Source organism: Pteropus medius, unplaced genomic scaffold (genome assembly GCF_902729225.1).
Source record: "Pteropus medius unplaced genomic scaffold, Ma_sr-lr_union100, whole genome shotgun sequence".
Classification (NCBI taxonomy): domain Eukaryota; kingdom Metazoa; phylum Chordata; class Mammalia; order Chiroptera; family Pteropodidae; genus Pteropus; species Pteropus medius.
Genome location: NW_024349224.1, coordinates 7750614 through 7778299, shown reverse-complemented (window position 1 = coordinate 7778299; position 27686 = coordinate 7750614). Strand labels below are relative to the sequence as shown.

The 27686-nt window shown below is 39.3% G+C and overlaps 1 protein-coding gene and 1 pseudogene across 1 annotated transcript; one reads left to right on the top strand and one right to left on the bottom strand.

Annotated features, from left to right (window-relative positions):
- The first annotated feature begins 277 nt into the window (after window positions 1-277).
- Window positions 278-24103, top strand: BBS2 (Bardet-Biedl syndrome 2). Its single transcript, XM_039880921.1, has 17 exons — window positions 278-569; window positions 4933-5160; window positions 7273-7398; window positions 7672-7734; window positions 8546-8623; window positions 11408-11512; window positions 11596-11682; window positions 14152-14287; window positions 14522-14661; window positions 15377-15521; window positions 15609-15780; window positions 16410-16539; window positions 17691-17822; window positions 18296-18433; window positions 19110-19222; window positions 22752-22900; window positions 23635-24103. The coding sequence occupies exons 1-17, from the start codon at window positions 453-455 to the stop codon at window positions 23739-23741; spliced, it is 2166 nt and encodes a 721-aa protein (XP_039736855.1). The 5' UTR covers window positions 278-452; the 3' UTR covers window positions 23742-24103.
- Window positions 3420-3538, bottom strand: LOC120617443 (uncharacterized; annotated as a pseudogene).
- Window positions 24104-27686: the final 3583 nt, after the last annotated feature.

The following is a 27686-nucleotide window of genomic DNA, read 5'->3' as shown; positions in this document are numbered from 1 at the left end:
GATGACTATTTGAGTGAGGTAGTAAGTAGTGCGTGTAATCTGCAGCTTGGCTATAGTGCTAGAAGTCTGGTGAGTGAACTGGTTCAGACACGGCCACGGTAGACACGTTACTAGAGTCGAAAATAAGGCGGATAAATTACACCAGCAAAAAACACGACTCCATCACAGAGCGATAACCAATTTCAGGCTCTGCTCAAAGTTAGGCTCCACCGCGCAGCCGCAGGAACGGGGCGGAGCCTGCGCAGCCGCAGACGACCCTGGGCTGGTCTGCGCAGCCGCAGAAGTCGCTGGCGGCCAGCGAGGTTCACCCGGGTCCCGCGCTCTTTTACGCCAGGCCCGAGGCAGCAGAAGCGGGATTGGTCTGGTCTCTGTGCCCTCACCGCGGCGGGTGTGGCGGGTTCCGCTGCGCCGGCCTCGGGCTGCCAGCCGTCCTCCCCAGAGCCGCCGCCATCATGCTGCTGCCCGTGTTCACCCTGAAACTGCGCCACAAAATCAGCCCCCGCATGGTGGCCGTAGGGCGCTACGACGGGACTCACCCGTGCCTGGCGGCCGCCACCCAAGCGGGCAAGGTAACCGCACCCACCCGCACGAAGCCCGCGTCCCTGCTGTCCCCACATCCTCCGCTGGCTGCTACCTTGCGATCCCGCCCCTTCTCTCTCCGACCCCGCCCCCAGCCATGGTTGCCCGGCAACCGGTCGGCAGTCATCCTATATTCTCAATCCTCCGCAGAATAATGGAGAATAATGGAGTCTCGCATGAATGGCTTTTCTGAGCAGTTAACTTTTCTTGTCTTCAGGCACTTAGACTTGGACAATGTCGGAGTCCCTATAGAGAGCTTAGGGAAGAGAAGTCTGCAGAACGGGGAAGGGTCTTGGTCTGGGTTAGAAGTAGTAGCAGACCTCATTCGATCCCAGGACCTCTGCCTGTCACTCTGGAACTCTTTTCAGTATCTTAGACTGTCTTGAGCCAAACAGCTTGAAAAAAAAAATACAAATACTCCTAAAATAAATGATTCAGATTGCATTTTTCTTTATCCGTGTAGTTCACATCTTTTCTCATGATTTATTCACCAAGTACCTATTAGATACTTGCTGTGTGCCAAGCCAGGTGCTCTGCAAGGTGTGGGGGTTATAGAGATGAAAAAGACATGGTCTTTCAACAGACTTTTATTGAACACCTCCTCTGCGCTAGATGTTGGAAATTCAGAGATAAAGCCGGAGTCCCTACTCTGAGAAAGCTTATAGTCCAGAAGAGTGACTGACAAGGCACATCAAGGCACTGTATTGATGGAAGCATGCCCCAAATACATGGAGTACAGTGACACCAAGCCTAATAATTCCTAACAGGTACAAAGCCTTATTACATTAATTATCTCAGCATCCTTGTTACGATGCCAAGGGCAGTTATAGCGTAGCACGACTGTGTTGGAACTTGGCTCCAGTACCTACTAATTTCATGACCTTGGGCAAGGTACTTAATAATAGTACCTACCACATAAGGTTGTTATGAGAACTAAATAAGTTAATACATGTAAAGCACTGACATTTAAGGAATGGTCACTGTTGGCTGTTGTTATTTTTTTATTACTCTCACTTTACTGACTGGAATAGCAGTTCAGAGAGGTTCACTGTACTAGCAAGTCATGGAAATGAAATAAGAGTCCATGTTCTCTGACACAGTGTTGATGTAATAAGCTTAACATTTATACACTGATTTGTAGTTTTCAAGACATTTCCACCTATGTTGGATGTTATCTCATGATACACCTTGGGACACCTACGCAAAAAATAATGATTCATTTTCATTAAGTAGTATAATGGAGCAATGCACTTAGTACAGGGCCTGACACTTAATAATGTTCATTGTTATGGTTAAAAGGCAGTGACAAATGCCAAAAACAAATTCATGTTGTTTCCACTGTGGATACACAGCAGCTAACTAAATGGACTGAAAAGAGCCCATTGATATTAGCTCGGCGAGGGCTAATTTATTGAAGGTTTACTGTATGTTGGACACTGTTTTTAGTCTTGTAGATGCAAGGTAAATGTGACAGTCAAATCTCACCCCCTTGGAGCTTACATTTGAGAAGGAGAGCCAGACAACAGGGGGCAAAAATGTGTGTGCATATATATAAAATCTCTCTCTTACATACACATACACATACACACACACACCTTACACACACATACACACACACATAGTCCCCATAGGAGGAAAAAAGTAAAGGAATGCACACAATGGGAGAATGCTATTTTAGGCATGGTGATCAGATAGGCCTCTGATAGGATAACTGTGGATCAGAGATTTGAAGGAAATAAGCCCTACAGAAATGTGAGGTAAGTGCCTTCCAGGCAGAGGCCTCTGTAAGTACAAAGGCTCCGAGGTAGAAATACACTGGGTGTGTTCCAGGAACGAAAGCTGGCTGCTGGGCTGGAATGAGGGGAGAGGTGAAGTAGCTAAGGGCCAGATCATATGGTGCCTGAAGACCGCGGTGAAGACCTTGGTTTTGATTAAAGTGGGTGATGGACTTATGTTGTATATACAGCTCTGGCTGGTACTGCAGCAGAGATGCAGCGAGCGAGTGTGGGAGTGGGGGCAGGAAGACGAGGCGGAGGTTTCTATGGAAGCCTTTTCATCAGAATGTGACCTCAAGTAGGAGGCAGGAACACTTGATTCTAGGTTTGTTTCTGAAGATGGCTGAGAGAGAGAGAGAGAAAGGCACCTGTGTCCTGTGTAATTGGACCTTTTATGTTCAGAACTTCAAACAAATCTGAAAAGTTCTGACCTGATTTTCTTTTATCTTGAGACTAAAAAGATTGAGAATATATAGATAATGGATTCTCCTTTTCAAACAAACATTCCAGGTAAGGCTAAAGCCCCCTTGACTGTTGGGGCCTGTGTTTCCAGAAACAGAATTTTGTCATGTAAGGTAGTACTCCGGTGTGAACGTAGAGCTGGGATCTGGTCTCAGCCTGAGCATGGACACTTTTAAAAGAGGTTTCTTGCAAGATGAACCTTAGCGTTTTCCCTTTTACCATGGAGCGGAGGGGGCCAGTTGGATCTAAACTGTCAGCAGCACCCCTTCAGCTAGAAGAAACGTGTGTGAGCTTCAGCCAGTCTTTTGGCTGAAGGCACTAGGAGTGTGTTCCCTTTGCTGTGTGACCGAGTTTGGCTTTTTCCTTGCCTTTGGGGACAGGTAAGTTTCCTGAGCACTGATTTCTGTTGGCCGAGAACAGCAGGAGGGGAGCTAGGGAAAAGTTGCACTTTTGGGGACTCTTGTTGCTTTTGTTGGCAGTAAAACCCAAACTCTTTCTATTCCAATAATGATAAATATGAAGTCCATGAGTTATTTCCCCTCCTGTTCTTAGCCTAATTACTAGAAGACTCCATGAGAATTATTTTTTAATTTTTATTGCTTATGCCTACAGCACCTGGAATTCCTAGGTGATCTCCCATCCAAGTACTAACCAGGCCCAATCCTTCTTAGCTTCCAAGATCAGATGGGATCGGGCTTGTTCAGGGTGGTATGGCTGTAGACCATGGACCATGGATCCACTGGGGCGTGAACCCAGGACCTTCATGTAAAGTAGACGTGCTAACTGCTACACTGTGGTGCCATGTCCTCCATGAGAATTCTTCTGTTCAGAACTGTTATAAAAGGAAGTAAGATGTGGTGGTAGAGCTTAGGGTCTGGAACCAGACACCAGGCTTCGTGTCTTAGTCCTGTCACTTAGCTGAGACACCTTGGGAAAGGGCCTGAACCGCTCTGACCTCATCCATAAATAAAGGCTTGTTATGAGGATCAAATGCAGTAACATTTTTACAAATGTGAAATATTACGTGAGAATATGAATGCGATCTTCAGTAACTATACACCTCTTCTATATGTTTCTAATCCTTTTGAAAATTATTTTGTTGAATGGGTCACCTCGTTTAGGTAATAATTTAAAATTAATTCTGTTTGGATTTATACCAAAGGGATGAAATACTTGTTTAAAATTAGTGAACTTTAGAGCTTAAAGGGGCTTAGGAATCTCTAGTCTTGTTTCTCTCTTTTTTTTCATATTGCCCCCCGCCATGGGGTTTTTTTTAAGAAAATGAGCATTTCCCTAATGGAATTTTAATGCCACAGATATACTGTATATCTGTTTTTGTACTGTGGCCCTTTGGCAGGCAAGCAGCCATTCTAATATATAAGATTCCCCCACCCCAAACCCAGTTACTCCTCTTGGGAGAGATATCACCCCTCTTTGAGAACGCATGTTTTAGTCCAGACCTCCTTATTACAGAGGAAGCCTAGGGAAATTGAATGATTTGTGTAAACACTCAGGTGATTATATTTATGGTAGTTGAAACTGTTTAACTTTGGGCTAATTATTTAATTTTGTCTTACTAGTATAGACTGTGAAAGCTTTCAAGAAGTTTGATTTGTACAAATCAGTTTAAGTTCGTTAAAAAGATTTACTAACTACCAGACTATTTTAATGGTTAGGAAATAAATTTATTAGGTACTTGAGTGAAAGATACTAAAGGAAGTGTTTATTATTCTATTTTCTGTGATCTTTTTGGTATGCAGCAATCATCGTAGCTGGTAGCAGCTTCCTGTGGGTTGATCAGGAAAAGGCTGATTTATTCTAAGAGTGCCTTGGCATTTGGCAGGCGGGTAGCATGTGAATTGCCCTGGTGAGCAACAACTAGATCTTGTGAGTTACCTTGTTCTTTACAAGGCTGAGAACCAGTGGATTGCCACAATGCATAGTATTGAAAGCTAGCTACGCACAGAATCGTGTTATGGGTGTTTTGAGTTTTGTAGGTGATTAAAGTGACTTCTTATTAATTTTGATATCTGTTAATTACCCGTCTTTTTTTTAAATGTGTGTTAATTTTACATTTTTGGTTCTAAGGGAATGTAATTAACTGTTTTTGTTTTAGGTTTTTATTCACAATCCTCATACGCGGAGCCAGCATTTCGGTGCATCCAGGGTCTTCCAGAGCCCCCTGGAGTCTGATGTTTCACTTCTCAACATTAATCAGGCAGTCAGCTGCCTGACTGCAGGAGTACTGAGCCCTGAACTTGGCTATGATGCTCTTTTAGTGGGAACACAGACTAATCTTTTGGCTTACGACGTCTACAATAATTCAGATTTGTTCTACAGAGAGGCAAGTATACCCCTTTAGAACCGTAAAGTTCCCATTGCCCACTAATATTCATTGTTCGTTCTTTTTTTAATGCTTGAAAGAGATCAGATATTTATTTTGGTTTGTTATGTGACTGTCGTAGTGTAATTAAACGTGGAGATGTTGCCATTTACATCTGCTTTATCCACTTGATGCCTTTTTATTTGGTCATGGTTGATAACTGGTTTCATTTTGCAATTTCTTCATGAATGGTGATATGGAACACCTTGTGCTTATTGTCTATATGTCTTCTTTTGTGAAATGTTTAAGTCTTTTGCCTATTTTTTATTGCTAGTTTGTGTGTATTATTGATTTGTAGATGTTCTTTGGATATACTTGGTACAAGTTCTTTGTCAGGTTTATACATAACACATATTTTCTTCCAGTTTGTGGCTTATTCCAATACATAGATATCTTTTGATGAGCAAACGTTTTCAATTTTAATGAAGTCCAGATGATCACTTTTTTTCTTTAATGGTTAGTGTTTTTCTGTCCTAAGAAATCTTCAGTCACATGGATACGCTTCCTGTGTTTTTGTACAAGATGGAATTAGTCAGGGAATTAATAGGACTGTGTTAGTCGGGGTTCACCAGAGAAACAGAATTAATAGGATGTGTATATATACCGAGAGAGAGGCATGGGGAGGGATATATTTTTTAAAATAAGGTAACATGATTGTGGAGGCTGGCAAGTCCAAAATTTGCAGGGTCAGCCGCCAAGCTGGAGACCGAAGGCATAGCTGATGTTGAAACGCAAGTCTTAAAGCAGTGTCGTGGCAGAATCCTTCCTTTCCCGGGGGTCGGTCCTTTTCCTATTAAGATTTTCAACTGATTGGATGAGTCCCCCTCCCCCATATTATAGAGGGTAATCTGCTTTACTCAGAGTCTACTGATTTAAGTGTTAATCTCATCTGAAGAATACCTTCGCAGAAACATCTCGAATAACATTTGACCAAATATCTGGGTACCGTGATCTAGTCAGATTGACACATGAAATTGATAAACACAAGGATTCATCTTAACAATTACTGAGTTAAAAACCTTTTTAAAATGAGATTGTGATAGATAATTGCTAAATTGCTCTCTAGAGAGACTACTTTTTTCCACCTTCCCCTCAATATGAGAATTCCTGTTTTATCCTGCCCTAAACAATAATGGATAGTACTATTCTTTTTCATCTTTGCTAATCTGAAAAATAAAAAGTGATATATTGTGAAAAAGAACATTTTTCTTGTTTGTTGGCTATTTTTATTTCTATAATGAATTTTCTGTGGGTTTTTTTTTGGCTTGGGGTATTGACCCTTGTTTGTTTTTTATTAACTCTTTTATTAATAAAAGTATTAACTGTTTGTCTTCTATATAGCAGTTGTTTTTCCCAGTTTATTGTTTACCTTTTAACTTTTTTTTCCGATTAATTGGTCATTTAGCAGTTTTGATTTCTTATGAAGTCTTTATAGACAATTTTTAAAATAGTTTTCCTACTTAAAGATTATATAATACTGATCGTTTTTTTTTCTGTGCAATAAATAATTAGTGTTGATGAAGATGTCCTTAAATCTTCCAAAAAGAAATTAAATTATGTTTTTGTACTTTATTCAAGAAGTCTGGGACATTTATTAATTCTAAGTAGTAGGACTATAGGTGTTTTACTATTTTTTGTACTTTTTAATAATTTTACAATGAAAAAGAGAAGTAGGAGAACTGGTAATAAGTATCAAAACGATTTCCATCCAAAATGGTTAAAATAGATTATAAAATTTGGGGTTTTTTAAAGGCATAAGTCTTGATTCTGTGGGTAGTTTGGCCTCTAAAACCTGGTGGTCTGAGAGAGCCCTGGGTTTGCAGCAGTTTATTGTAGCAGAGCAGCGTGTGAGGCCAAGGGCTGGAGCGTATCCTGGATCTGCGCTCATCCTTGCATAAGCCCACATATGCCGCAGTGACTGTCCTCAGTGGATAGCCCTGGACTATCTCTTGGGAGACCACGTGGCTTCTCACAAATGATGATAGAGACATTTGACTATCCAAATAAAGTTACCTCCAGCGTGCCTGTACATCACTGTTATTTGAGATATTATATTGTCTTTTTTTTTCTTAGGTAGCAGATGGGGCCAATGCAATTGTGTTGGGGACACTGGGAGACATTTCATCTCCTCTTGCAATTATTGGTGGAAATTGTGCTCTGCAGGGTTTTGATCATGAAGGAAATGACCTCTTTTGGACGGTATGAAGAACAAAACATTCTCTTTAGTTCTCTTAAATAGTTTTACTTTTAATGTTCTTTATTTATGAGTTTTGTTTTTGTTTTTTTTTTACCATTGACTAATGAATGAGAAAAAACAAAATGGAACCGCATTTGTAATTCTGTACATTAAAAAAAGGATATGCAAAATTTGAACAACACCTATTGGTGATTTATATAATCTTTCATGTAGCTAGGATATTCAGATTAAGTGAAAAAATATGGCATATTCATAATATTTAGTTTTATTTTCAGGTTACTGGAGATAATGTTCATTCCTTGGCTTTGTGTGACTTTGATGGTGATGGGAAGAAAGAGGTATGTGGGGGAGGAGATACTTCTGTGCTGGTTTAGCTGAAAATGTTCCCATGACAGTGATACTAGTGTTGAGAGAGGTGTTAGCTTCTCATGGTTGATTTTGGTACTCTTTTGCTTAAATAATGAGCTAACTGGCCTCATTTGTCTTTCTCTTCTCTTTTGAACAATAAATCACTTCCTTTGTCTAATAAAAAGATCAAGGCCAAGATGTTTTAAAGACACAGGACGGGGAGAGAGGGCAGAATGGTCAATGGTACCACAGTCATATTTATAACTTTATAAACTGCTTCTGATGCTTTGAAACTATATTAGCAAGTCATTTTCAATTTTGGCCAACTTTTTCAGGAATTTAAAAGTTTTAGAAATTGGCTCTCAGCCTTTGAAATTGTTCTCATGGTTACGCTAAAAGTTAGCTTCTTGAGCATCCAATGATGTGCTGTGTCGAGCAATGACTTTACCCCTTTCTTGTCCGTGGGTACCGGGCTCTGGCATTTGAACCAGGGCTTCCATCTGCAGGCAGAGAGGTGCTAAACTGGGGAGCACTTTGAGGCGCTCACTGGAAGCACATTCTCTGGCAAGATGTGTGGCCCACGTGGCCAGACAGATTCTCTCCCAGCCACTTTGCCTTAGCTGACGGGACTTGTCGACCACGTTAGAGGGAGCCTCCTGAGCTATGCGGGAGGTTGGAGCTCTCGGGCAGCAGTAGCGACATACAAAGTATTATGCAAGTTTTTGTTTTATTTATGGAAAATTTTCTGTGTTCACTTGCTGAATTAAATATGCACGATGGGTTTTTTTTTTTTCCTTTCAGCTTCTTGTTGGATCTGAAGACTTTGATATTCGTGTTTTTAAAGAAGATGAGATCGTGGCAGAAATGACAGAAACGGAGGTATGTGGTGCCACCTCAGAATTATGGTAACCCGGGGCAGGATAGATCAACACAATCAAACGTAATGTCAGATGAGAGAGCGGCGACATCTTTCTCACAATCCAGACAGTTTTAGGGTAAAAACTGTGCAGATTTAACAGAGCTGTGCTTTACTAAGAAAGAAACATTTAAAAATCTTTGTATAAGATATATTTTGGAAATACTGATCAAATAGAGGAAAATTATTGAGCACAAAGCCATTTTTTAAAATGAGTTAATACATCATCATCGTCATCATCATCATGGTAGCCATTTATTGTGCATCTGATATATGCCAGGCACTGTTCTAAGTGCTTTACGTGAAGTAACCCTACAACAACTCTATTAGGAAAGGAATATTATTCCCATTTTACAGATGAGGAAACTGATGTCAAGTTTCTTTGTTAAGTTGCTCACACAGGGTCATGGCTTTTAGTTAAGTGGCACGGTCAGGATTCGAGCCTTTGTGTCTTGTCCCCCTCTTCATCATCACGTATATTGAAAGGGGTTGAATGAAGTGCCTCAGTGAGATTTTTATGCTTTTTCTCTTCATTCACATTAAGTCCTTCTTAGGCACATCTCTGAAGGTCAGCTGAAAATTTAAATGTTGGAGAACTCGGGTAGTTTCTTTGTGATTAGAATTACTTCATGTAATTGAGCCTGATATGTTTCTTAAAGAGTTTAAACTTTATTTTTTAAGGTAGTGCCTAAGATTGCTCTTCTCCTTTGCAGTTTCGACATTCTTAGGATATATGCTGCTGGTTTTTCAGGCTTGAACAAGATGGAAACAAAAAATAATGAGGATATTCTGAATTAAGGAAGGAGAAGGGGATAAAGGATCAGTGGCTTGTGAACATTGTAAATGAGCAGAAAAAAACAGCAGAAGGGAGGTTTAGAGGTCAGAATGGTGGGATTCTGCAAAGTTTAGTCAGGCGGAGGTTGGGAGTCTGTATCAGAAAAGCTTGGGGGCACTGGGCTCAAAACCACACTTGACGACTTGTCCTTGCTTCCCTTCACTTAGAACAGCTACCTGGAAAGGCAGGCTTCTGTTCTCCTAACTGCGAAAGGAGACCAAGCAGCGAAAATTGCATATTAATATACAATGTTATCAATGATTTTAAGTGATTTACCTTTATCCTATAGTGAGAGTCGTAGGTTTTTTCTTTAGTGCCACTGTACTTTTGATATATTCAGTTATTATAATTGTAAAGTGATAGTTGTGTATAGAGAAGAAATGAAGGGGAGAGTTGAGTGCCAAAAGCAGCAGTCTGAAGATGTGTGTCGATGCAACGGCTTCGGCTTTATGTGTATGTGCTTAACATGTGTTTTTCTGGAGAGAGGGTCCTTAGCTTTCATGAGATTCTCAGAGAGATTTGCTACCTCGCCCTGCTAGCCTGTGAAAAATCCAACTTGAGAATTTCTGGCCCCTAGGTGCTGTCCTGCATTGCCATTTCCCTTTCGTGCACATTTACAGTGAATCTTTTTCCATTTGGTGGGAATCATTCAGGTTTTGTTGGATTTTCATTTGTTGTCAATGCTAGATAAGAGGAGAGTGCATGCTTTAAAACACTTTTTTTCTAAATTCTAGAAAAGGCCAGGAGAACATGAACTAGAGCTAGGGATCTGAGGTGACTGTTGATCCTCTCGTCCACAAAACAAAGAAACTAGTGAACTAAGGAAGAACTAAAAGACCTAGGGAATCTGGGGCTAAATTTATGAAAATGTGGAGTTTATAAAATTATTCATTTCAGGGCCATTTTTCTGTCCTCTTGGTTTGATTTTGGCCTCAGCTCAAATGTCTTTCCCAGACCAGCAAAATCATAATTCATTTGGCAGTCGAACAGTACTGAGTATTGCCAGAAGAATGCCTTGAGTGAAATAATTCTGAAGTCCTACACAGCACTTTGTATTCAGAGTTAAGTGATGTGGGTGGTTTTGTAGAAAAGCTGTAGGCATAGAGGAAATTACATAACTATTCCTTACTTTATACAATTTATTTCTTAATAGTTCTTGTATTAGGGTCAGAATTAGAAAGTAGAGCTGCAGGATCATTGGCGTTATTAAGCTTTGGTTTTAACTTTAAAAGGTAATTTCATTTAGTATCTAACATTTTATCTCTTTGAGATATTAAACCCCAAAACAGTCCTATAAATATTTCTGTATAATATATGCATTCTGTATATTTTTACATATATACACAGATCCGTGTGCCTGGGTTTTCACTTTTGGAGGGATTACGTTTATTTCTAAAAAATGTCTTTCATCTTTAGCAAAAAAAAAAATTATGTCATAGAAAGAAAAATATATATGTAAAAGATATTTGAAACCAGTGGATTTTATAAGTCTTTTTAAAATTTAGACTGTGGGATATTATAAGGTAAGGAAATTAGAATAATCATTAAAACATTTTGAGTTAATGTATATAACATCTGTTTTGTACTCTAGATCTTGTGTACTCTGTTTAATTCCTCCTTAATCTCTCAGTTTTATTTATTTACTTTTTTAAATAATTTGCTGAAACTTGCCACATAATCTGATCTAAAACAGCAGACTCTGTGAGTTTATTTAATTCTGATTACGCACCTCTGAAACGGATGACATGGCTCATAGACAAGAGGCGTTCATTCCCCACTAATGGGTTGGAAGTGCATTTAAATCTAATTTTAACACACTTGTAGCAAGGCATGCAATTTTATAAGGCCATACTTTGAATTCAATTGAGCCTTAATGAAAAGTCGTTGTATTTTTATGTGTTGTTTTTTGCAGATAATCACCTCACTTTGCCCCATGTATGGTAGTCGCTTTGGTTATGCCCTTTCCAACGGCACAGTTGGAGTTTATGACAAAACAGCCCGATACTGGAGAATTAAAGTTAGTATGATTTAGCCTCTGATATTCAGAGATTTTATACTTGTTGAGAGACTTCTATACTAATTACTGGAATTCCTTTTCAGTCCAAAAATCATGCCATGAGCATTCATGCTTTTGACCTTAATTCTGATGGAGTATGTGAACTGATAACTGGTTGGTCCAATGGGAAGGTAAGTTTCAATAGCAGAGTTCAGGTATAGTTCAAAGTAATATTTGTCCAGATATATTGGCTGTATGATTCAAAACAGTAACATGAGAGTACAAACTTGCATTCCTGGGCTGTGCTTTCAGATTTAACTTTATAATCTTTCCACATTTTTTTCTTCTTCTTATACTTGTCAGCACTATGGAATGAGTGAATATCTTTTTAGTCTTCTGACCCTGTTTGGGGAATAATCTCCAGAAGATTCTTTCTAAATCTCTTCCTTGAAAGAATGAGAATCCATGCAGTCTGGTCGATCGTAGGCATAGACCGGTAAAAATAGGAATTTTAATAAGCTAATAATGAACCGTTTGTATAGCTCTTTCCTAATAAATCTGAAAACTGACTGAAAACCTAGAATTAATGAGAATAATCATGTTATCATATTGTTTTCCCAACTGTAACTTCAAAATCTTTTTTTCTTTCTTTCCTTTTTTAACTTTAAATCAGAATTTTCTAGACTTTTGGCAAGTCAGAATTGTCTTGTTAGAAACTGCCTAAATAGCTGCCAGATCTCCATGGAAACCATTTGCCCGAGCTTTCTTGTCTGTCAGTGCTGGATTGCCTGGAAATCAGCTAATTCCTATCTTTTCTTTGTTTTTTCTTTATTTTTGGCCCATACCTTATACCCTTCCTTGGGTGTGTGTGAGGAACAGATTCTAAAAAGTTGTTATGTTGGTTCCTGCTCCTCCGCTCCTTTTTGTCTCTGGGATGGAGACAGATTATAAGGACAGACTGTATGGTTGCTTATTAAGAAACCTGAAAATCTATAAAATGGACTATATTTTGGGGGAATATAAATTATTATGATTGATTTAAAAATTAGAAATTACAAGACTTGAGAAGTTATCAAAACTTACCTCCAAATAGGACTCTGGGCTTAGATGTTTTTGTAGTTAAACATTTTCAAAATTTTAAGGAATTTCTATTATGTAATCTGTTCCAGAGCATTAAAAAAGGAAATTACACAGTTCATTATAAAAGAAGAAAAACTGTTATCTACACTTAATAGAAATAGCCTAGGAAAGGAAAATATATAGACACAACGTGAACGTAGGTGAAAAAATACTAAATAAAGGCAATAAGCTGATTAATTCTGTCTTCAGTAGGTCGTTTGTCGAGTCAGAGGGCCACCCTCTCCAGGGTAAGCCTCCATGTCGGATAAAGTGGAAGAGCAGAATACACAGGAGTTTTAATTTGTAGCCCTGCTTTTTTAGTTAGCAGAGAACCCTCTTGCTTGCTGAATATTGTGGCAACGCAGTGCTGAAGGCCTTTAAGTGGCCAGAAAAAAGCAAGTTTTGTTCCATCTGAGTTAGCGGGTTATGTTGATGTGTTAAGATCTTTGGTAAAATACAGGCCATTCTTCACAGACTTCAATATCTATAATTTTCAGGCATATGTGATGTTGTTATTAATACCATGGATATGTGAATGTGATAGCCTCTGGACAAGGAGTAGGAGCTAATAGTAGGCTGTGCCCTAAATTACTCTGTTTTTTCATTACAAAGTTTTGCCCAGAAGGATGTTTATGAAAGGACAAAAATAATGAGTGGCACTGGTCATTGAGATGATTGCTTTACTAGATTTTCTACAGCTAGACTTTTATTGATAATGCATATTTTCTTAGACAAGACATCATCAGTTTAAGCCATTATTCTTCATTGTTGTTTTTGAGATGTATTTGTTTCCGATGAGTTATTTATTTGCCTCTCTTGGGAAGAGATTTACAGGGGATAGGAGGGCTCGCTAAGGTAGCTCAATAGTTTATGTGGAAGGGGGACTCTCAAACAGGGTTATTGTAAAAGGTTATATCAGTGGTGGAAGGTCGGGCCAGGGTGGCATTTTTCAAACTTTAGATATAACTATATTTTGCACATTTATATATAATAAAGATAAAATTGTTATATAGAGCTAACATTTTTTATATACCTCTATATGCCTGGGCCTCTTCTAAGTGCTTTACATGTGTAATGCCTTTAGGCCCCATTCCAACCCTATGAGGTGTAGGTTCAGTTATTTTTCTCATGTTCTTGTCATCGATCCTCCGATGAAGAGCCAAGCATAGAGTGGTCAAGAAATTTGCTCAAGACCCCATAGATAGTAAGTGGCAAAGCTGGAATCAGAACCCGGGCAGTTTGGACTTTTGTACTATGTTGTATATGCTATATGTACTGCCTCTCAGCTAACCCATATCTCCCCATGAAATATTATGTAAAGGCCGATATATAAAACAACTTATTTAGAAAGAAGAAAACACACGTGGGTAAGGCCTCTCTTATGGTCCCCTCAGGCCCCAGTGGTCATAGGTGCCTCCTCAGAAGCCACGGGGCTCCATGGCGTACTCTTAAAAATTCCAAAACTAAATGACTTTAAAAATTTTGTTTTTTTAAAAAAACCATGACATAAGCAATTTTTCAAGTTCTTATTTTATTTTTAGGTTGATGCTCGAAGTGACCGAACTGGGGAGGTCATCTTTAAAGACAACTTTTCTTCTGCAGTTGCTGGTGTGGTAGAGGGGGACTACCGGATGGACGGCCATGTGCAGTTAATCTGCTGCTCAGTGGATGGGGAAAGTAAATCGGGACGGGGGAAATCGGATTTTCGATTTGATTGGGGCAGGATACCAGGAAATTCCACTATAATGTGTTTGTATTGATGTTCTCTTGTCCTAGTAAGTTCACCTAAGATGAGGAAATGAGAACTTAGGTTTTTGGTCCTATATGACCAGGTAACTGATGACTTAAAAGTAGTCTTGGCTCTTCTTGGGATATTCCTTAGTGTGGCGAATGTTTTTTCCTTGTGTTCAGTCCGGGGCTACCTGCCAGGCACAGCTGAGATGAGAGGGAACCTCATGGACACCACTGTAGAGCAGGACTTGATCCGAGAGCTGAGTCAGAAAAAACAGAATCTGTTGCTGGAGCTCAGGAACTATGAGGAAAATGCCAAGGTAGGTCCTAGCGTGACGGGGAAACGGAATCTGAAAAGCTGAGAAGGACCAGGAGGACTGGCAGATGTGCAAGAACAACGAGAATGTGAGCCTCTGCTACAGTGCAGGCCCCTTCCTCCCCACTGGCAGAGTGCAGGTTGCATCAGCCTTTTTCTGGGAATACTAAACAGCTCAGAAGAAAGCAGTGTGTATACTTGGACTGATATGGAAGGATAACTGTGGTATCATTAAGTGAAAAAAGGAGGAACAATATGTATGGAGTATCTTTTAGCTTTTCAAAAACAACATAAAAAGTGACAGCTACAGAAACTATGCGTGTGTGTGTGTGTGTGTGTGTGTGTGCGCACATGTGTGTGTGTATACATGTAGGTGCCAAACTGGCCAGAGGATGAACTGGGGAAGATTTTATTTTGTCCTGTCATGCATAACTGTATTTGAATTTGCTATGCTAAGCGAGTTTATTTTGTTATTTTAAAAGAACAATATAAAATATATAAAAGGCACGATGGGGTACAGTGCACCCTAAATGTGGAAGGGACGTGGGTATTTTCACTTCAGAAAGGCCAGGTAGAACGGGGAGCACTGATGAGGAGAGTCTTCTGAATTCCAAAGCATCAGATTAATGTAATAAGATGATGAACAGTGTGTTTGTTGAAGCAGAATAGCTGTATTATTTAAAATTGATATTAGTTCACTGCTTGGGAATGTTTCGCAGGCCGAATCGAGCAGTCCACTGAATGAGGCCGAAGGGCAGCGGGGCATAATTCCAGCCAATACAAAGCTCCACACCGCCCTCTCGGTCAATCTGGGCAACGAGACTCAGGCCGCCCATGCAGAGTTGTGCATTTCTACTTCGAATGGTAAGACATTATGTGCAGCCGGCATTTGTAGGTACCTGTGCCGTCCTGGAGTGGTTCTTGAACTGCCGTTTTCTTTCCTCCTTGCAGACACCATCATCCGAGCGGTATTGATTTTTGCAGAGGGAATTTTTCTCGGGGAAAGCCACGTGGTACACCCCAGCATTCATAACCTCTCCAGCTCCATCTGCATCCCAGTTACACCTCCCAAAGATGTCCCTGTGGATCTGCACTTGAAAACCTTCGTGGGTTACAGAAGCAGGTGACCCTTTGCAAGTCACAGTTCATTTCCAGACAGCACTTAGAGGACGATGAGATGTGTAGATTTTTCCATTATGCCAGGGAGTCTGTGGGGCCAGAGAAGCCATCTGATGGCTCTACCCACCCAGGCGAGGTTTCCCAGGGCCTTTGTATTTCCCTAATTTGAAATCTTTTTTAAAAATAGGGCATGTAAGTTTAAGATAGTTATTTGCTGGTTTTAGTTTAATGATTTCATAATTACAAAAGTTCAAAAAATTTAATTGATGGTTTGTTAATTTCTAGTTTTGACCACGAAGACTACAGGGTTGAGATGTATCTTAGGGTTATATATAACCTCAGCTAGTGAAGAAAAACAGTAGATTTGTGGGAGATAAAAGCCGCTCCACATTTCTTTTAGGGTGTTTAAACCCTTGGCGCACAGATGTGTGTGTATAGTCTTATATCATCTCTTAATCCCAAACCCTGTTACTGTAGTACTTTAACCCAAGTTTGGGTTTTGTTTTTTTTTTGTCAGTGAAACCCTTGAATATCCACTTGATGGCCCAGTAGTGATTTTATAATTGGGGCCTTGCACTTTGAAATAACAGTCTATGCGAAACAGTTCTCTTACGTTACTTTGGTTGGCCACAGCACCCAGTTTCACGTATTTGAACTGACAAGACAGCTACCCCGATTCTCCATGTATGCGCTGACCAGCCCGGACTCTGCCAGCGAGCCGCTCAGCTATGTCAACTTTGTCATCACCGAAAGGGCCCCGAGAGTAAGCATCTGGCTTTTTTCTTTCAATGCTTTTGCGTTTTAGAATCCTTTGGATGTTATTTCTTAGAAAGGAGGAATTACATGAATGGGTTATTTGGTAGCTGTCAATATGACATGAAAGAGTTATGTAGCTTGGAGTTGGTTTATAACCTGTAACAAAAATATTGTTAAAATGTCTCCTCTCACTTTGGAAAAAAACCACACCGGATTTACCTGAGCAAGCCTTAGTTACAGGTGAACTCTTGCCAATTTGTCATGCCTCTCTTTTTCTGTTATGGTCTTAGTGTGGTTGCCCTGACCTAGTGTTTCAAGAGGAACCTACATCAAAATGGAAAGAGTGGGACTTGGAGCTGGGCACATTTTTGGGTTCAGATGCTACCTTAACTCATTAAATCCTTCATGATCTTGGGGAACGCCTCTTACCAATCTGAGCCTTGATTTCCTTATCTGTAAATGAGGGTATTTTAACTCACAGGGGCCCCTTAAGATTCCTAATTGATGTGATAGCACCTCGTAAAGCCTGAAGGACTGATACTAGTGGGTGCTACCTGCAGCTGGACTTCAGAATTCTCAGCGAGGCCTTTTGATCATGTAAATTCTCAGGCCCCTGCCCGGCCTGTGGAACCAGAAACTCTGTTGGGGGCCCTTCCAGAGGCCTCCCAGGTGCTTCTTATGTGGGACCTGTGTTACAAACCACCGTGATGAACCATTCTTTCTTATGTAAAACCTATTCTCGCCTCATCATGTGGCTGTATCTCTGTCTGTGAAGAGGGAGTGTGCATATTTTATTTAACACTTTTTAAAGAAACGACTGGAATGGTTTTAAGCAGACTGCACGGTCCAGGGTATGGCCACAGAAGGGCTGTCATGGAAACAAGATTAGCATTTTACCTGAATTGTTTCCATATAGCATATGAGATTACATCTGAGTTGAAAATGCTGTTGAATGACGTGTGCTGTGGGGCTGGACGTAATTATGAATGTTACTTAAGAACGTGTGAGGTGGGAAAAGGGAGCGTGGTTCGTGTTTTCTTGGGGGTAAAGTATAACTGTTTGTTTGTTTACCAAATAATAACATGAGAAAGAAGGATGACTCTTAAGAATGACCGTACTTTAAAAATGGAAGTTCATTGCACCCTCTTCATTTTTAAGGTTGTTATATGGCTCAACCAGAACTTTCTGTTACCCGAAGACACCAACATTCAGAATGCTCCATTTCAAGTGTGTTTCACATCCTTACGGAATGGTGGCCAGCTGTATATAAAAATAAAACTCAGCGGAGAGGTAACGTGTACTGTCATGGGTATAGATTTCTCACATAGTGTTCACCACCAGTGCAAAGTCAGTTGGGTAGCGCCAAGGGCAAGGTCGTAAAACCACATTTCAGCTTAGTCTGTTAGCGTTAATCATCTTAGACCCTGGGGGATAACCTAGAGCAGTTTCTGCCCCCTCCTCTTCAGCCCTTCCTCATCTAATTTGGGAAGGTTAAGAATACAGAGGTGAAGAGAAACATTTTCACTGTTTGAATGATTTCCTTTTTAGTCTACAAGGCTAAAGGATTGTTTTTCTAGCCTATTGCTAGAAATAACGGGTGTGGTTTGTAGTTTCCTTGAGGGCTGATGCCTATCGTATTCATCACCACATATAAATTTATGCTCAGTAGATGTGTTGATTGTGGGGAGGTGTAGGTAGTATTTCAGCCAAGTTCATCTTTAATATCCGAGGATGCTAAACTTGTCTCTTTTTTCTCTGGATAGATCACCATAAATACTGATGATATTGACTTGGCCGGTGATATCATCCAGTCAATGGCATCATTTTTTGCTATTGAAGACCTTCAGGTAGAAGCGGATTTCCCCGCCTACTTTGAGGAATTACGAAAGGTGCTAGTTAAGGTGAGGGCACCTAGTAGATGCCATCATGAGAACTTGGTAGGTCTAATGGTGTTTGAAATGTTTCTTAGGAGAGTAATGATTCTATAGCTGTACATATGTTATATGATAGTCATGATTTAAAGAATTTTTGCAAATTCTTAAAATCAAAATTGAACTAGTACCAGAGAGTTCACTAGTTAAAGGATTTCTTTTATAAATGAGAGTAGTTAGCTCTTGACCACCCTGCTTGCTGTTTGGTTTAGGGGAATACTTTAAAACTATATATTACATCGCAATTTCCTTTGCTAACCCTTCATCTTCTCTGTTGTATCTACTTTGCTCTTTGGTTTAGTGTTTTCCAACAACCCAAATTTAAAAGAAAAATAACGATTGTGATTGGCCCCAAATTATAACAGCATTCCCACCCCAAATCCCTAAAATATTAATATGTGTGTTGCTAGGGCTCCCGATGCTAAGACATGGAAAGATCCAAAGGGAATGTTACCTTGAGTGTTAGAGGCAGCATAGACTACTTATTTCATTGAGGAAAGGTTCAAACAATGTGTAGTTAAGATGGTACGAGTAAGCAGGAGAAAGAAAAGGGCCTCGGTATATGATAGAAAGAGTCTTCCTGACCTGTCTAGTTTTCAAGAAATTTGGGAGGCCTTTTTAATTCCCGCGTGTTCGTGGCCTCCAGGTGGATGAGCATCATTCAGTGCATCAAAAGCTCAGTGCTGACATGGCTGAGAATTCTAACCTGATCCGAAGTTTGCTGGTCCGAGCTGAGGATGCTCGTCTGATGAGGGACATGTGAGTATTTACCATGGCTAGGACAGGTGCAGGGTTAAAACTGTCAGCAATATGGAATAGCAACTCTCAGATGCTACCAGTAGGAGTGTAAATTGGTATAAGGACTTTGGAATATAACTTGACATTATCAGTAAAGTTGAGAACGTGCATATCCTATGACTCAGAGATTCTCCTGGTTTATAACATAGAGAAACTTGTGCATATATGAACCAGGATATTTGTGCAAGAATATAAAGGCATTGTTCATAAAAATCCCAAAGTGAAAACAATCCAAACTACCATCAACATTTTAACGGATAAATTATGATATAACCATATAATGGAATACGACGTGCAATGAGAATGCATTTATCTCCGACATGTAACAACATGGACCAATCTTACAAGCATAATGGAGATTGAAAGAAGACTCAAAAAAATATGTAAAAATTCTTCCATTTATATATAGTTTGGAAACAGACAAAACTAAACTGTATCATTTGGGAAGCATACGTAGATAAAAATGCGAAGAAGTGCAAGGAAGAGATTATCATATGAGATAGTATTTTCTTCTAGAGGAGGAGGGACTCTAGAAGAAAATATTCAGAAAAACTCATTGGTACTTCTGGGGTGCTGGCAATGTCCTTTTACTTGACCTGGTTAACAAACATTTTTCGGTGAATTTTTATGAATGTGTTTTACATTTTTCAATAAAAAGGTGAAAACAAATATGCGGAGGTCTAGCTTCTTGCTTGTTTGGATGCAGAATATATCTTGGCAATAAAACATACTAAGGCGGATTGAGTGAAATAGTTAACCAGATAGGTTATGTATATGTGTGAGAGTTTGCCCAGGGTGCTGCTTATGTTTTATTCCTGAAAGGCCTGAATTGGCAAAAATTATAATGGTGTTGCTCAGAGAGTCAATGATTTTAAAAATAATATTGTTGAAAATTTTAAACACATACAAAAGTTGATTAAATAATATAATGATTTCCTACAGAGCAGCCACCTAGTTTCAATGCTCATCGGCTAATGGCCAGTCTTGTTTCATCTGTACATTCACCTGCTTTCTCTTCTAGGCATTGTATTGTTTGGAAGCAAATTCCAGACATCATAGAACTTTAGCCACAAGTATTTCAGACAACAAGCCCTTAAAACAATATAGTATGAGTACTTTGCTTAGATTTTTAAAAAATTTGTATGATTTTTGTTTTTTTCATGTAAATACTTCTTTAAATTTTTATGTAGTCAAAATGATCAGTCTTTTTTTTAATACTTCTACATTTCAAGTTATAGTTAGAAAAGTTTTCTTTACTCACCAATGTTTTCTTTTAGTACTTGTATGTTTTCTTCTTATACATTTAAATCTCAGTTCCAGTTAGAGTTTATCCTGGTTTTCAGTGTAATACATTTAATTTTATCTTTTTTTAAATATGATTATCACATTGTTTCAAACTACTACTTTAAAGTCTGTTTTTCCACTGATTTGAGGTGCTTCCTTTATGATATATCTCCACATGCAGTGGGTCTATTCCTGGATTTTCTGTTCTTTCTTGTCTCTTCCTTTGACAGTACCATTCTTTTCTTTGTAGGTGTTTTGTGTGTTTTAGTTATCTGGTATGGCTAGGTACCCGCTTCTCCAACCTGTCGCTCTTCATTTTCATGATTTTCTTGGCTACTCGTGATTATTCTTTCCAGTGAACTTTATCATGAATTTTTTATGATAAGGGTAGGTATTTTTATCGAGATCATATTAAATTTATTAACTTGGGAAGAAGTGAAACCATTACAGTGATGTTCATTCAGTCTTACTAGCTAAGCACATGCTATGTCATAACATTTGTTCAAGTCATGTTTTATGTCTTTCAAAAGTGTTTTATGGTTTTCTTCATGTAGGTACTGGACAGTTCTTGTTAAATTTAAGCCTAGGTATTTTCTTTTTACAATTATAAATAGGATTTTTCTTCTACATTATATCTTCTGGGTTTTTTTTGTTTGTATGTATGAACACTATTGATTTTTATATGTTGACTTTATAATCCGCTACTTTACTATCTTGTAGTTTAGTTATTCCAGATGTATACTTGTGTCATTTGTAAATTGAGATAGTTTTGCCTCTTTTCAATTCATTTTTTTCCAGTTATTTTCTGCAAGGTATAAAAGATATTTGCTTTTACTGGACAATTTTATCTATAGGCCTCCTTTTCCTCTCTCTCTGGGTTTATTTATTTTTAAAGTCAAAGAGATTTTGCTGGCTTTAGGCGCTTAACTGTGCTAACCTGGAGGAAAGTGACCACCAACCTCTAAATTCCTTTTATTCTGAATTATTTATATTTTATTTAGAGGCTCTTGGAGAGATATGTGTGTGCGTGTGTACATGTATTTATTTTTATTTTCTAAAGTCAAATTAGTTGATACATGATTTATAATATACATGCAGAAAATTAACTTTTAGGTTTACAGTTCAAAACATTTTGAGAAACATCTAATTGTGTTGTTGCTGCCACAATCAAAATAGACCGTTTTCCTCATCCGTGTACCTCTCTGCAGCAGTACTTCTGACTTCCAGTCCCCAGCAATCGCTGATCTGATTTCTCACCTTATACTTTTACTTTTTGTAAAATGTCATATAAATGGAATTGTACGTTATAAGCCCTTTGAGTCTGGCTTTTTTCAGTTACCATAACGCCTTTGGGATTCGTCCGTGTTGTTGCATTTATCAGTAGTTTGTTCCTCTCTGTTGCTGAACAATGTATGAATATATCATATTTGTTTATCCATTCACCAATTAATTGACATTTAAATTTTTTTCGGACTTTGGTGATTGTGAATAAAGCTGCTATAAACATTTGCATACAGGACTTTTACAGACATGTTTTCATTTCTTTGGGTAAATAACTCATAGTGGGATTGCTCGGTTGTATCCTAAATATATATTTAACTCTGTAAGAAACTGCCCAGTCATTTTCCAAAGTAGCTGTACCACTTTGCATCCCATCAGCAGTGCTCGAGAGTTCTAGTTGCTTCACATCCTTGCCAGCATTTGGTATTATCAATTTATTTTATTTTGGTTGTTTTTATTGTTGTGTAGTAATATCTCATTGTGGTTTTAAGTTTATGCCTTTTTTTTTAAATCCTTGATAAAATATGAACCTGAATCTGTCCAGTCTTACTTGCTGAGTAGGTCCATTTTGTCTAATGAATATTAATGAGAAACTTGGAACACAGGCTGTCATCTTGCTCACTTTTCTCTACCCTCCAGCAGTGGGCTCTTGATAATTCCTGGCTCTTACATTCAAACAAACCATGCACCAATAACTGAGGAAGACCACTTGTCTTCCATCTATTTGGAAGAAATAGAATATTTTGATAGACACTTCTCAATATTTTTAAAGCAAACTTTAGCGGTTACCCTGTTTTAATGATAATATAGCAAAAAATGTGGTCTTTTGTCTTTTTATATGTCTAAGATGTTTGCAAGTTTTTTAATTTAAACCTGCCATATCGAGGTACAGTGATGTTAAATGGAAATTAAATGGTTTACACAGGAAAACAATGAAGAATCGCTATATGGAACTCTATGACCTTAATAAAGACTTGCTACATGGATATAAAATTCGCTGTAACAATCACACAGAGTTATTGGGAAACCTCAAAGCAGTAAATCAAGCCATTCAAAGAGCAGGTCGTCTGCGTGGTGAGTCTTTTCGTAGCACTGTAGTTAGCACTTTTGGGGTGGGAACCATTGAAGATGGTAGTAGCTTCAAGGATTCATATTGGGGCCCATATCTATAAAGATACCTTTAATACTCAAGTTGGCACCAGTCACTTGAGTTTCAGTCAGCCTATTGTTTGTCTTTAGTAAGTCTCCACATTTCAAAGAGAAAGAAAGCTTGCAGCAACTTTTCTTAGATCTTGTTGTATCCTCTAAAGAAAAACCTAGTGGCACATACCCAAGAGGAAAGCCTTAAATACTTCCATTAGAAAAAAAAGGAGACTGAAAATTGAGTTATGTTCAACTCAAAATTTAGGAAAAAAAAAACCCAAAAACGAACACCCCCAAACAATAGAGTAAACCAAAGGAAGCAGAAATATAGCCAGAGATTTATACCTAAAATCTGCTGTTTTGGGTCAGTGCTTTTGACCTCCTTTTAGAAATAACCTTTGGTAGGTGGATATGAGCTTTGATCCTTTTCCATAAAACTGACTTTCGGTTCCCAGGTCTGAGATGGTCTCTAGGTTTGGTATGTAAGAAAGTCCCTCACAAAGGTATCTTTTTTTAGGGAATGGTAAGAGAAATTAGTTGAATTTGCACTACTTGTAACTCTTTTCTACCCTACTTTTATGCTCTTTTAAAACTGGACTCGGATTTATAATTTCACTTTTAATAGTCTTTTGGGTTGTACTGATTCGATGTTTCTCCTCATACAGTCGGAAAACCAAAGAACCAGGTGGTCACTGCCTGTCGAGATGCCATCCGAAGCAACAACATCAACATGTTGTTCAGAGTCATGAGGGTGGGGACGGCGTCGTCGTAAGAGAGGAGAAACAGATGGTAACGAAGTTCCTAGAGAGTGGTTTTCCTTATAAATTTGCTTTATGTAGCACCCTGGAGAACCCAGAGGCTGAGAATGAACATAGCCTTGGTGAGCTGTACAAATGAGAGACAAAGCATTGCATCTGAAAAAGGCTCCTCATTTTTTATTTTTAAAAAGCAGTGGTACTGTTGCCGAACAATCCTAGGTTTGTGCGGAGGAAGGTGGATGCTTTGAAACATAGGGCAGCTAAGTCCAGATTTTGTATGTATGTCACACTGGTGTATAGGTATGTCTTTTGTCTTGTAATCGAATTTGTAATTTTAAAATTGATTATCTATTCATTAAAATTTAAAGATGTTGTACTTTTCGTTGACTGATTTTAAAATCACCACCCTATCAGAATTGCATAAGCCATTTGTATTATGTGGAGAAAAAAATATGGATATTAATGTGCCTTTTTAATCACTGACAGGTGTGCGTAAACAAATTTAAACTAAGGGAAGGTCAGTTCAGTGTGATGTGTCAGTGAGAGTAATGTTAACTGCTGAAATGAATAGACTTCAAAATTCTTAATGACCCGTTTATTTCTCATTTATGTAAGAACTTCTCTATAGTTCTTCAGGGACCCAGATTCCTTTAATCTTACAGCTGTGTTATCCTGTGTTATCCTCAGCCTTTCTCAGCCTGAGTTCTCTGGAGAAATAAGCCTCAGGAAAGTGATTTGGCTGACTAGTTTCACATTCACTGCGTACAGTGAAGACCTTATGGCATTGGGGCATCGTTCTCTTGCTTGGAACCCTATTTGAGAAGGCTTGGCTGAAGGCCTTGCAGTCATTTATATCCAATCCAGCAGAAGATGGAAGTTTTTAAAGGCCACGGTCTGCACATGACACACTGTCATTTCCACTCACGTTCCGTTTGCCGGCATGGCCAGGCCATGTTACCTGGTGTTGCGCCTGCAAGGACAAGAGACCTGAGGTTTGTGCCAGTAGCCAGCAATTCCTTCTCTACGAGGTAGAATTCTGCATTGAGGTTGACTGCAGGACTGGTTTAATGACTAAAACGTTAGCCAGTGTTCACATCTCAGTAGCATTCATATGCAGTTAAGGGAGAGAAGCTTTTCCTCCGAGGTAACTTAATTTTGCTGGTTTCTTCCATTTGGCCACTTAGGATTACCTCTTCTATTTCTGAAGTGTGAGCTTTATGGAGTCCTAATTTTAGTGAGATTATGCCCCGTACTACCTCTGTTTTGCAGTTTCAACCTATAAGCTCAAAAGATATCCACATATACTGTGTTATTTTCAGTAATCCCCGAAGTAGTAGAGAATCTTCTATCTGCCTCAAAGATGAGGAAGCTGAAGGGATTAATCACTTAGCAAAACTCCAGTCCGACTGTTGAGTCCTTTTCTAAAGTTTTAACGAGTCTAACATACCTTTTGAGATTAAAATCTCTAGTTGGTGCTGGTTTTAAATTATATGGCACTTTTCACTTTTAGGGACCCTAACAGAATAATTTCATCAAAGGTCATTCTGTTGTTCTTCAGCCAAAAATCTTCCTTCTTATACCTAAAATAATTCAAGGGGAAGGCTTGAGGGGGTCATCTGCAGCAAGATATTTTTAGGTTACAAATAGGTTATTTTTTCACGTTAATTTGATCTTCTTGATATTAGTACCTCTGAGTTCAGAGAGGCACAGTATTTGCTACAGGGTCCCGCAGCTTGGTAAGCCATGGCACGGAGGCTGGAAACCGAGTCATCGTGGCCCTTGCTGCTGGTCTCAACTGCTCTCCAGCAAGTAAGACTGGACGAGATGGAAATGTTCATGAAACATTCAATTCCCTTTTTTTCTCCTCTGAGAAGTCACCATATTCAGCTTAGAGATGAAAAAAATTGGTTATGTTTCTTCTCTATTTTGTTGTCTATTTTTCTATCCTTATAGAATCTGAATGCCTTCTAGAAGCTGCAGTTTAAGCTCTATTTTGTGCTGAATTTTGTTGAAGTTTTAAGTGAACACTCAAGCTTCATTTAAAAGCTGATCTTGAGGATTCCAGTATCTGGGAGAAAAGCTTTTCAGTCATTTTTCGAGCATCCCCTTTAAAAAGTCACCACCGTCAGGTACTCAGTATTTTAGAGAGTATGGTTTTTATTATTTCCCACCATGTCTGCCTATCCAAATACATCAAGGCTCAGCTGAATGCTTTCTCCTTAGGAGACCTTTCCTCACCCATTCTATTCTTCATCTCTCATTACATTCTGTGTTTATTTAAATGTTAATCTCCTATTAAGTGAGAACAGGGGCTGCATCTTAATCAGCTTGATCCTTCCCGTGGCGCTAAGTGAAGCCTTCAGCACAGAGAAGCATCTGCTGCTCTCCATGGATTGTCCTTAGTCGGCCTGTCAGCAGCTTCAGAAATCAAAGAACTAGGAACTTTATAACTATTACGCAACTCTAGAAGTGCTTTACAAGAATGATTTTCAACATTATTAAAGTTTCAAATTTTATAATTAGCAGTTACAAATCTGCCAATGCAGAGTCCTGTGATCAGAGAACTAAATTATCTCCAATTTTACTTTGAAACTGAAGTACAAGATGACACCCATTGCAGCCTGGTGTTTTGCATTTTGCCTCTTTCCCATCTGGCCCCTGCCCACACTATATGCTCTAGCTCCTGTGTTATCATTTATATGGTACAGAAATCTTGTCCTAAAATGATGCCACATGGACAGTTCCTAAGTAGTTTTCACAATTGTCTATGTGGACTGATTTTGCATCAGAGATGGAATCATCTGCTTTTGCAGGATTGTCCAGTTCATGAAGGCTGGAGAGCCTGCCTCTGGTGTCACACTCTCCAGATATCAAGGACCCTTTTAACAGGGTTTGTATTGCCTCAGTGTTATAAGTCGGAAGTACATAATGGTGTTGAAGAGATACTGCAGCCAAAAACTTCTTGTTGAGAAACTACCGACCTGGGAGAGACGGCCCAAGCGTTGCTGTGTCTTGGTGTTCTGCGAACCAAACCGCCATGTTCGGTGGAGTCCAAGAGATCAGTGAGCAGTAGAAAAGCCAGGTTCAAAACTGAACAGCCCCTTTCTCCCCTAGGCTTCATTTACCACATCTTTAAAACGAGGGACTGGAGTTAGATTATTTATAGGGTTTGTCCTTAAAAATTTAATTTTTCTTCCTCTTAACAGAAATGCTAATATGCTCTCAAAATAACTTTATGAAAGTTTTCTTAATTCCATCACGGATAACATATAAAGGGGATTTGAGCGTACACAATCCATAGTAAGTGCCAAAGCAGTCTCTGTAAGGCTGCGCTCTCTGAGTGCATAGAAAGGGTATAAAGTCGGGAAGAATAAGAACAAGCTAAGCCCACAGGCATGAGCTGGAGCCCACGAGCACATATTAAAATTTGTATTAGTTTTTACCTCCGCCCCTGATGGTGTGGGCACCCTGCAGAAACAGACCCTCCACCGGAGAAGCTGAGGGAAGATCCAGGGGAAGGCAGAACAGTCGCAGGCCCCGTTGCTGACCGACACCGCCGAGGGGAGCCTGTAGCTCGGTGAAAACGTGAGTGAGGCGTAAATCGGCTGCTGCTTCATTCCGGCCCTCCAAATTTTGCGTGAGAATTTGTGGCTCACTCTAACTGGAAACGTAGGGAAGGAAATTCTGGGAAATGTAGCTCAATCTAGCCAAGGCGATACCTCCTTACAAAGCACCACAGTGGTTGTCACAGGCGGTGGGATTCCAGATGATCATTACTTTCTATTTTTATCTGTTGTTTTAATTCTTCACAAGGAACGTCTAAGAGGTGCTGCCGCAGATGATGTTACTGCAGCGACAGCGGAGTCTGGCTCTCCAGGACTCTGTCCCCTCGGACACTGAAGTCCTTTTCTGTAGTGTACAGAAGATTCTGTGCTGAAAGCCCATAAACACGAGATTAA

What these genes read in the sequence shown, in the direction of transcription:
- BBS2 (XM_039880921.1), top strand. Translation starts at nt 453, where the DNA reads ATGCTGCTGCCCGTGTTCACCCTGAAACTGCGCCACAAAATCAGCCCC. An exon ending in ATGGTGATGGGAAGAAAGAG is followed by an intron (nt 7,735 to 8,545) that starts GTATGTGGGGGA and finishes TTTTCCTTTCAG; the next exon opens with CTTCTTGTTGGATCTGAAGA. An exon ending in GCTCGTCTGATGAGGGACAT is followed by an intron (nt 19,223 to 22,751) that starts GTGAGTATTTAC and finishes TGGTTTACACAG; the next exon opens with GAAAACAATGAAGAATCGCT.